Here is a 12024-nt window from a genome sequence, read left to right as displayed (position 1 = left end):
AAAGCTGGTAAAGGTGCAGCTAGTCTGAATGACTTTGTATACTGCAGGGTAGCTGGTGGATTTACTCCAGGTGGAACTAAAGTCTGATTTAACACTTGATTATATTTCACATCATTCATTCACATCTGGAAAGTAACTAAATAAATGTAGTGGAGTAGAAGTACAAAGTAGCAGAAAATAGAAATACTCAAGTAGAGTACAAGTACTTCCATATTGTACTTAAGTACAGTACTTGGGTAAATGTAGTTAGTTACTTCCCACCTCTGGTTTGGATGTTTTTAAAGTGGTCTTTGTTTAGGGTACTTCTCTGAATCAGTGTATTGCCTTCAACAGGAAGCTAAAGAATGTACTGATGTTTTTTAGACGGCTATAAAATCAATATCAGCTTAAGTGTTCGCTATATTTAGAATATCTTCCCCCATTGCCTACAACAGTCTTATAAGGTGGGGATTATAACCTCTCTTTAAAGCCATCAGACTCCATTGACAAAAAAAACGTAATTCAACCCTGAAAGGTGACTTGTTTACAGCTGCCTTATACTGTTACAAACGTTGTGTTATTGTGTGTCTTTGGTTTATCCAAAACTTACCATTTTTATCACTAAAGTCACAAAATAACACAACGTTGAGGCAGAGGAGAAACTCTCATGTTCCGCAAACGTTAAATTACAGTTTTCCTCAATGGAGTCTGGAGGCTCTGAATAACTTTTTCATTCAAGCTGCAGTATTTATTTCCATCCATGTGACCCTGGGTTATTAGAAGTTGGGTCGTGTCCATCGGCTGTAGGAATGTCCACAAACAAGTTAATCAGAATGTGCATCAGCGTACTAAATCTAATGAGACTCTCTTATAAAAGCTACTGTATCCTGCAGCCAGAAAGAAAACTGCAATTAAATATGGTCTGTTTCTATTTTCAGTGAAAACACATGCTAAGATATTTTTCTAAAAGCATTGTTTGACATATTGATGATCAAAATAAATGAAAAATAATAAATATTTCCCTCTGTAATAAGGCATTTTCAGGTTATATACCGTGATCATTTGAAACATGAAACATGCCATGATACCTTTGAACGTCTAAAACATTTTAAACGTATCTTATACCAGTAAACATTTTCTAGAGGTGGGAATACGCAAGTACTGTACGTAAGAACAATCTTGTCTTTTTATGCTGCTGCAACGCAAACATTTCCCAAATTGGAATCAATAAAGTACATCTTATCTTATCTTATTAAAACATGTTTAAGTCAAATCACGTCTTAATAATGTAATCATTTGTTGTTAGTACAAAAGATGAATTGTCATAACAATATATTAAAACTTATTACCACAAAAAATAAAGAGAAATCACATGAAAATACAAACAGACAAAAAAAACACCACATTTAGAAACTCAAAAGGTGTGATTAGTGTCTCTTCCTTTCAATACGCTTGCTGAGATTGAGATAACTGTTTACACAAATTAAATGTATTACATTATTACAACATAAACACTTATCATAGTTACTAATTCTCCTAGACCTCTGTAGCCTTTGAAACCATCTCCCATAATATCCTCCTCACCCGCCTGTCTGAACTCCTTGGCCTCACTGACTCCGCCCTCTCCTTCTTCCACTTATACCGGACTCATGACCGGACACAGTTTGTCACACACGCTGGCTGCAGCTCCCCCTGTGCTTCCGTCAATCATGGAGTCCCCCAAGGCTCGGTGCTTGGTCCCCTTCAATTCACAATATACATCCTTCCGATTGGTGATATCATCCGCAGCCACGGTCTCTGTTTCCACTCCTACGCCGACGACACCCAACTGTACATCAGCACAAAACAACCCTCTGCCCATATCCCCCCTCAGTCACTAATCAACTGCCTCCATGAAATTAAAACCTGGATGACCACCAACCTACTTCAAACTTAACAGTAATAAAACTGAGCTCATGGTTGTGGCCCCCAAGGCACTGCTCGGGAAGGTTGGAGATCTGCTCCTCAACATCGACGGTTCCATCATCTCACCATCCCCTCAGGTCCGCAACCTTGGCGTTGTATTGGATTCAACCCTTTCATTTCAGAACCACATCAAGTCAGTCTCAAAATCAGCCTTCTTCCACCTCAGAAATATATCCAGACTCTGGCCATCACTCTCCGACTCTGTTGCAGAGAAGCTCATTCATTGTTTCATTACCTCCCGCCTGGACTACTGCAACGGACTCCTGTCCGGGGTTCCCAGCAAAACCCTGGACAGGCTCCATTACATTCCAGAACTCAGCTGCCAGGGTTCTCACACGCACCAAGCACTGGCAGCACATCACCCCCACTCTATTCAACCTCCACTGGCTCCCGGTCAAGTCCCGCATCACCTACAAACTTCTCCTCGTCACCTACAAGTCCCTCCATGCCCTCTCCCCTCAGCCCCTTACAGATCTCCTCCACACATCCCGTCCGTCCCGCAACATTCGATCCTCAGACTCTAGCCCGCTCTCCATTCCCCATTCACGCCTCCGCACCTTCGGGGACCGTGCCTTCAGTGTCGCTGCCCCCCACCCTCTGGAACTCCCTCCCTGCTGAAATCCGTAACGCCCCTTCTCTGAACATCTTTAAATCAACCCTGAAAACTCATCTGTTCAACAAAGCCTTCCAACAATAACTCATTTCCCCCCCCCCCCCCCCCCCCCCTGCAATGTAACACTTCCATTTCTGCACCCTGTTTCATGTCTTAATGTTGGGTCCTTATATGTTTCATGTTAAGCAACCTTAGGTTAATGAATATATAAATTAAAGTTAATATTATTATTATGAGTGAACTCACATGAACGAAAATTAAACGATAATTAAAACACTACATCAGCAAACTCAAAAGGTGTATTTAGTGTCTGTTCCTCTTGATAAGCTTGCTGTGATTCTGATAACTGTAATAAAAAATAAACAAACACTAAATACAGCTTTGAGTTTGTTAAAACAATATATTTTAAAGGATTTATAGGGAAATCACAGGAACAAAAATAATACAATAGTTAAAAAACTACACCAGCTAACTCAAAAGGTGTATTTCGTGTGTGTCCCTCTTGATAACCTTGCTGAGATTGTGATAACTGTATTACAAAATAAAAAGTGCAGTGGGAGGTTTCTCAGTGATTGTGCGTTTGGTTTAGTGCAGCTCGGAGATGAAACCTGGTCGCCATCTTTACTCTCCATCCCAGCACACATCGCTGCCGGTGGGGCGGAAACACCGACTCATCGACCCGGTTCATTTCTGAGGAAGTACCGATAGACCTGACACACACACATACACACATACATACACACACACCCTCCGAGATTTTTAACCACTGAATACTCGTCCCGTTGCCACTCAACACACACGATGGGAGAGCGAGAGGACATGGTTTACCAGGCGAAGCTTGCCGAGCAGGCGGAGCGATATGACGGTAAGAAGGTGTCTCATTCTCGGCTTGAAAACGGGACATGTTCACGGAGCTTAGTTAGCTTCTCGATTAGCTGCTAGGTGGCTAACGTAGCTAGGTGTACGACTAACGAAGCTACTGTTACCTAGCAACGTGTTTTTTTTTCTTTCCCTCAACTGACAGCTGTTAAAACAAAAGAAAGGTGTCGTAACGGTTGTGTTGTTGTTGTTGTTGTTTTTATTTTAGAGGTAAAAATAAACAAGCTAACGGACGGTGGTTAACGTTAGCGGAGGGGGCCACAACAAAATGGCGGAGTGAGCTGTCAGGAGTTCCTCCCTTTTTGCACCATTGAGCAGAATCACAATCAGAATAGCTCTAGATTGACATTGTTTATACACAATATTACTCAAGAAGCATTACAGACTAGAGGCTGTAATATAAGGTGTTGTTCTTCTGAACCAGAATACATGTATTCGTCCCAATTTACATGGTTACAGCAAAAGTAAAGAGCCAAAGATAGCTTTATATTCATATTAATTAAGAAGCATGCATTAAATATTAAAGATAACATTAGAAAATACACAATTTACAATCGTAATGTAAAAGATATATCCTCTTAACTCTCACATATTAGAAACTGAGAATAAGAATACAGAGGGGACATTTACATTTTATATTCATAGCATTAATTAGGAAGCATGCATAACATATTGAAGATCAAAATAGAAAATACTCAATTTACAATTGTAATGAAAAAGATATATCCTCTTAACTCTTAAATATTATAAACTGAGTATGTCAGAATGAAAATACATGTATTTGTCCCACAGGGGGGAAATGAACACCCTATATTCATAGTATTAATTAAGAAACATGCATACAATATTAAATAATAAGGTCATAAAGTAGATTTACAAAAATACACATCCAGTACCAGTTGTGAGAAAGCAGCCAGAATCAGAATTACAATACATTGATTCATAATATTAATTCATAAGCATGCATACAAATATTAAAGATACAAATATAAATTGTTCTTGTTCTTCACAATCAGAATCAGACTACCTTCATTCATCCCAATGGACATGGTAACTGCAAAGATAAAGAGATTCATATGAATCAAGAACCATGCCTAAATGTATATTTAACCGTGCACACATCTGTATAAATGTACATTCTGCGGACCAGAATTGAACTCAATTTATTTCTATTTCTATTCATACTGTTAACACGTGTTTAATCTTATTATTTTTTAACTAACTAAAACTGATTCTGTGATGTTCAAGTAGTGTAAAAGATACATCCTCTTAACTGTAAAGTATATATGTCAGAATCGTCCCACAGAGGGGACATTCACATTGTATATTCATAATATTAATTAAGATAAAAGTAGAAATCACACAATTTACGATTTTAATATGGTATTTATGTCACTTGGTTATTTTAAATTGCTGCTACTCGTTTTTTGTAGCCATGGTTGTGTACTTGTCTTTATTTGATTGTTTTATTTTACTCCGTCCACATTTGACAACGATTTGTATTGAAATGTCACTAGGAGCTATGTGGAGCTGGGCATGAGGTTGGTTTAAGCAATATTTCATCAGTTTTCAAGTCTTCAAATGTGGAGATTTCCTGCTTTTCTCTAATTGCATGAATAAAAGTGAATGTTTCTAGGTTTCGGACTGTCAACAAAAAGGCATTGAGATATCCAGTTGGACTTTGAGACACTGGTTTGGATATATTTTGATTACTACTGTCAGACCAGACCAATAATCTAGAAAATAATTAATCAATTATGAAAGAACTATTATAAATTGGAGCAATTAGATGTTTGTTCATACATAATAAACACACGTTTTGTGTGTTAGCAATAATCTAGTCCAGATTTAAACGTTTAAGTATTTTGTTTTTTGGTTTAGCCCTGGTACGAAATGTGAAACAAATCGGTATAAACATAATAACAGTGGCACACGATTTAAAACGTGCATTAAGGACTAACCCAAAATATATTTATTAAAGATAAAAGTAGAAAAACACAATTTACAATCACTTTTAAACTGCGGCTTCTAATTTCTTTAGCCATCGTTGTGTACTTATATGTGTCTTCATTTAATGTTTTTATTACGTGTGCTGGAAGTCTGATTTACAAAAATACAAATCCAGTAGCTGATGTGAGACAGCAGCTTGGTGATAGTATTACAAGTGGAAATATATATTACACAGTATTTACAGACGTTTAATTGTCTAAGAGAAAGCAGCCAGTAGTAATTATTATAAAGCTTTACTTGAGTAAAAGTAGAAGTACTCAGATATTGTTCTTGAGTAAAAGTAGAAGTACTCAGATCTTGTACTTGAGTAAAAGTAGAAGTACTCAGATCGTGTACTTGAGTAAAAGTAGAAGTACTCAGATCTTGTACTTAGTAAAAGTAGAAGTACTCAGATCTTATACTTAGTAAAAGTAGAAGTACTCAGATCTTGTACTTGAGTAAAAGTAGAAGTACTCAGATCTTGTACTTCAGTAAAAGTAGAAGTACTCAGGTCTTGTACTTAGTAAAAGTAGAAGTACTCAGATCTTGTTCTTGAGTAAAAGTAGAAGTACTCAGATCTTGTACTTGAGTAAAAGTAGAAGTACTCAGATCTTGAGTAAAAGTAGAAGTACTCAGATCTTGTACTTGAGTAAAAGTAGAAGTACTCAGATCTTGTTCTTGAGTAAAAGTAGAAGTACTCAGATCTTGTACTTGAGTAAAAGTAGAAGTACTCAGATCTTGAGTAAAAGTAGAAGTACTCAGATCTTGTACTTGAGTAAAAGTAGAAGTACTCAGATCTTGTTCTTGAGTAAAAGTAGAAGTACTCAGATCTTGTTCTTGAGTAAAAGTAGAAGTACTCAGATCTTGTACTTAGTAAAAGTAGAAGTACTCAGATCTTGTTCTTGAGTAAAAGTAGAAGTACTCAGATCTTGTACTTGAGTAAAAGTAGAAGTACTCAGATCTTGTTCTTGAGTAAAAGTAGAAGTACTCAGATCTAGTACTTGAGTAAAAGTAGAAGTACCAGAGTGTAGGAATACTCTGTTACAGTAAAAGTCCTGCATTCAAAATGTTCCTCAAGTGAAAGTAGAAAAGTATTCTCATCAAAATATAGTGAAAGACAGTAAAAGTAGTCGTTGTGCAGATTGGTCCATTTCAGAATAATAGATATGATATGTTTTATAATGATTGATCATGAAAGTGTTCTCAAAGCTGGTAAAGGTGCAGCTAGTTTGAATGACTTTGTATACTGCAGGGTAGCTGGTGGATTTACTCCAGGTGGAACTAAAGTCTGATTCAACACTTGATTAGATTTCACATCATCCACATCTGTGAAGTAACTAAAGGTATTAAATACATGTAGTGGAGTACAAGTACACATTGGCAAAACATTGAAGTACTCAAATGAAGTACACGTACCTCCAATGTGTACTTAAGAACATTGCTGTAGTAAATCTACTTAGTTACTTTACAGCAAACTCCTGGTATGTGTAAACCTACTTGGTAGTAAAACAGACTCTGCTCTCTATCGATGTAACGCTGATCATAAAACATGATTTGAATATTTTTTCTCGTGTGTTTTCTGAGCAGAGATGGTGGTGTCGATGAAGAACGTGGCGGGGATGAACGTGGAGCTCACAGTCGAGGAGAGGAACTTATTATCGGTCGCCTACAAGAACGTGATCGGGGCCCGAAGAGCCTCCTGGAGGATAATCAGCAGCATCGAGCAGCGGGAGGAGAACAAGGGCGGGGAGGAGAAACTCAAGATGATCCAGGACTACAGGCAAACGGTAAGAAAACACAAATACAACAAGGCAGCATGTCACTTCCTGTTGACCAGCGGTCACCAACCTTCTTCAGCCCAACATCTCCGACCTAACGGTAAAAGACAGCTCAGACAGCACATCCAATTTGAGGCCTTTGATGTCGGCTAATTGCTTCTGAATTACATCAAATCATTTGGTGCAACTTCTCATTTGATCAAACCAAGAACACAACATAATTAGGGATGCCAGTGATTAATCTATTATTCGAATATTCGTTACAGTCTCCATAATCGAATATTATTTTTAAAAATCGATTTTATTTATATATTTTTTTATTATTATTTATGTTTTTTTTTTTTTTTTCTGGCTTAGTTTCAACCAAAATATAGACTAATGCTAATAATAGTAATAGTATTAATAATTGTAAATGGCCATTGGTCACACCACCAGTTTGTTTGACTGTAAACTTGGAGGAAGCCAGCCTGCAGAGCAGACTGCTGCTGCAGCGCTACACACCGACCCCGCCCCCACCCCCCCCCCTCTCTCCCTCACACGTGCGACTAAAGATGAACAAAGCGGCAGGTAAAAATAGTTCCTCCTCGTGGAACTACTTCGAACTTACAAGTCCAAAGGAAGTGAAATGAAACAAACAACGGAATTCCTTTTTTCTCTCCCGCGGGGGGGGGGGGAGGGGGGGGGGGCGGTCGAATAATCGATTATTATTCGCCAGGGCTGCCGAATAATCGATTTTGATCATGGTCAGTTTCTGGCAACTCTAAACATAACTAACACGTCAGAAAGGATAAATATATATATTCACATTTAAATTAAATTACACAATGTACATCATACCTATCATTTTAAGTTTCATTCATTCCTTCATTACAATCCTAAATATGTATGTAGCTTATTTTCCATTTGAGTGAATGAGTACAGCATCAACAACAGAGACAAAAACAACACGTTGCATTGAGCAGATAACAAAAAGTGCCATTTCAAACTGTGAGGCGTATCCACTGAAGCTTCATGCAACATTTAACGTTAGCATCAAAACTAGTTATTTTAACACATCTCATATTTGTGGTGACAATAGTGTTCTTTAAGTTGTATTTAAGATATTATACTGAATCATTGTAATCCCATAATGGGCTGTCGGTAAAAAGAAACGCAACAAAACAGCGCGTCGCTTCCTGTATTAATGCACACAATGTACACAATATCTGTTTGCCTTTTTTTATTACGGCCGATTTTTATTCAATATTTTATTACATTCTATTTCTATGTAAATACTGCAATATCTTTTAATTATTTCAAAAAAAAAAAGTATGTTATTTTTTATGTACACACCATGACGTGAAGTTTAAGATATTTCACTTAATTGTAATACCATACTGTGCAGTGTCGGTAAATCTCTCATGATGTCACTTCCTGTTGAGCCATATATGGTCATTTGTAAATAGAGGAGAGCAGTGTCCCAAATATGTTTTCAAAAAATCTCATATTTGTGTTAATAATAGATTATTATAAGTAGTATTAACTTATTTTACTTAAATGAATTATTGTAATGCCATACTGTACACCAGGGATCAGCATTACATTGGTCCAAGGGCCAGAGACACTTTCGGGGCCACCGGTTTTTATATATAGCCTCGAATTTGGAAGTTGTTGACGAACTTCTGGAGAAATTAATACAGTTTTTGAGGAACAGAAATATTGTTAGTTGGCATGACTTTGACATTTTACAGGGAATATCTGCATTTTGGTTTGAGGGCGCACGCCGGGAGTAAAGTAAATGTACTCTGAATTAAGATAAGGAGTACTTTATTGATCCCAATGAGAACAAGGCATTTCACATACGAGAAATTAAAAGGAGAACATTTAAATTTAAACATCTCAAAATAGAAATAAAACAGCAATAAATAAAAAAAGTAGTAAATACACATGTTGAAATAAAAGTAAAGGTAAAAGTATCACTAATGAAAGGGACCTGGACATTGTTCATCACAGAGTAAATGTACTGCATTCAGCTAGTGGGCAAACTGCATCTGAGTCATCGTAGTAAATCCTCCTCTTGGTTTTATGAAGGAAATTGGATCGGCCCATTATTCTGGGAGGGGCCACTTTGCGTCAGAGAGAGGGGGCGGGGGGGGGGGGGGGGACTGCAGTCAATGAGCTAATGGGATTAAATCCTGCCGTGGCACTTTCATTTCTTTGTGGTTCCTCGAGTCCCACGAGGAGAACAGACGCCTGGTTTCACACGAGGAGTTGCTTTGGAGCAGGGCTCTCTTTTAGGATGAGAGCTACTTTCACTCCTCCGTTTCAGTGTATACACTTAGCACATTTTAACATTAGCGTTAACCCATGTGAGCCGCTTTGGGTCTTTTCCTGCCGTTCTACCAATACATGAGTTACTATGGTGTTAACCAATCCAAGAACATGGGGGATATATTTGTTGTAAATGCTCTGGAGCAGAGAGAGGAGCTGTGGATTATTGTTATTGATTAATGCATCAGTGTTTCTTAGGGTCAGAAACACTAAACTCACAACTTCAAGTCACAGCGTTTAGCTTATTTAATAACAGAGCACATGTTCAATGTGAAAAGTGACAGTAGATATAGATTAGTTGCAATTTGGTGTCATATATAAATATATAAATAATAATTAAAAAGTGCCCCACCAAGACAATGATAGGGGAAATACTGATATTTCTTATTTATATTCTCTCTCTCTCTCTCTGTGTCTCACTCACACACACACAAAATGCGCTCGTACCACACACACACACACACACACACACACACACACACTCACACCCTCACTCACTCACTCACTCACTCACTCACTCACTCACTCACTCACTCACTCACTCACTCACTCACTCACACACACACACACACACACACACACACACACACTCACACTCACTCACTCACTCACTCACTCACTCACTCACTCAGTCACTCACTCACACACACACACACACACACACACTCACACCCTCACTCACTCACTCACTCACTCACTCACTCACTCACTCACTCACTCACTCAGTCACTCACTCACACACACACACACACACACACACACACACTCACACCCTCACTCACTCACTCACTCACTCACTCACTCACTCACTCACTCAGTCACTCACTCACTCACACACACACACACACACACACACACACACACTCACACACACACACACACACACACACACACACACACACACACACACACACACACACACACACACACACACACAAACACACACACACACACACAGAGGCTGTGTGCTCCTCCGTGGCGAAGACGGCTTGCGTTAAAAAATAAAGATGTTGCTTGTAAGTCACTTTTATCCAAAGTGACTTACATACTCAATACTGTGGACAATCCCCACAGGAGCACTTTGGGGTGAAGTGTCTCAGGGACACAACGACATGCTGACTGCAGTGGGGTTTGAACCTGTCTATCCAACGCACTACCCACTGCGCCACACACCTCCCATAATAAAACATATTTGTAAAGTGGGGGGGATACTGTTAGGCCTGTCACGATAATTAATTTTGTTGGACGATACATTTTTCTGGAAATTATTGCGATAAACGATAATATTGTCGGCACCGTTTTAAGACCATTTTAGACATAATGATAATATATAATAATAATTCTAGTACATCCTTTCAAACATAACTTTTTATTGAACATTCAACATTGCAAATGAAATGTGAAATAATATTAAAATATATAAATTCATAAATAAAACAAATTAATTAAATTATAAAAAATTAATTAAATCACACACAACCAAAACAATAAATTAAATAGAGTCAGGCTGGAAAACAGAGCTCTCTCTCTCATATATATATATATATATATATATATATATGAGAGAGAGAGAGCTTTATAAATAAATAAATAAATATGAGCACACACTATCTCACAAGCACAAAAAACCTCCTTAAAACAAGTCAAGTGTACAGTCCACTGTCAAAGACCCAGATGCCTCAACAGGCCATATCCAAATCTGTTTTTCTAAGTTTTCGAGCAAGGAACACCAACATGTTGCATTGTCGGGCGGGGGCTCTCCATCTCCAGCTGCCGTGTTTGCTCCCAGCTGGAAAAACGGAATGGGGTGGTTGTGTTTTAGGTGTAGTTTAAAATGCGTGGTATTGCCTGCTTTTGTTGCTACCTTTTTTAAACCAATGCGACACACCGCCCGGCTCATTCAAGTCCGTAGGTTCGCCTCCTTGATTTGGTTTGAATCCAAAATACTGCCACACCGGAGAATCGAGATGTGTAGTTAGGTTTTGTAACCAATTCCATTTCACTTTAAATTCCCCGCGAGTAAGTCACACGTTGTCTCCCGCTTGTCGCTATATTATTCATTTGGCTTCTACGCTGCTGCACGTGCACGCGGAGTGTCCTGTGTGTCAGCCCCGCCCCTCACAGCGCGCCTGGCAGCCACAGCGCTCCAGGCTAAAATGCTGGTCACATCTTTATGTAAACGGCAATTTATCGAGCTCAGAAAAGTTATCGAGTCCATTTTTATTTATCGTACGATAAGTCAATTTATCGATTATCGCGACAGGCCTAGATACTGTCCCCATTGGAAATTACGCCATGCGTGTGTGTGCGTCAAGTGTCAAGAATTTATATATCTTATAAACAAGATCAGAGACACAGTATCACCTCATACTATACCTTCCTAGAAACACCACTGTACAGTATACAAACACGTCCTGTACAGAAATATAGAAACACAAGTATATATACTGATGTTTCTGATTCAATGATGGGGTCTAACTTGTATATTTGTGTGTGTTTGTCTTCAGGTTG

At 38.4% G+C, this 12024-nt stretch overlaps 1 protein-coding gene across 1 annotated transcript in view; it reads left to right on the top strand.

Moving 5' to 3' along the window:
* Positions 1-3158: 3158 nt before the first annotated feature.
* Positions 3159-12024, top strand: part of LOC307034983 (uncharacterized protein) — a gene marked incomplete at its 3' end in the record, with an annotated part of 10903 nt that continues 2037 nt past the window's right edge. The window contains exons 1-2 of the mRNA XM_079673907.1: positions 3159-3422; positions 7013-7347. Coding sequence (XP_079530033.1) covers positions 3359-3422; positions 7013-7347 — 399 coding nt within the window. The 5' untranslated portion in view covers positions 3159-3358. The remainder of the gene's footprint in view (positions 3423-7012; positions 7348-12024) is intronic.

The sequence above is a fragment of the Notothenia rossii genome, assembly GCF_949606895.1.
Source record: "Notothenia rossii genome assembly, chromosome: 4".
Lineage (NCBI taxonomy): Eukaryota > Metazoa > Chordata > Actinopteri > Perciformes > Nototheniidae > Notothenia > Notothenia rossii.
This window is presented reverse-complemented; position numbering and strand designations above follow the sequence as displayed.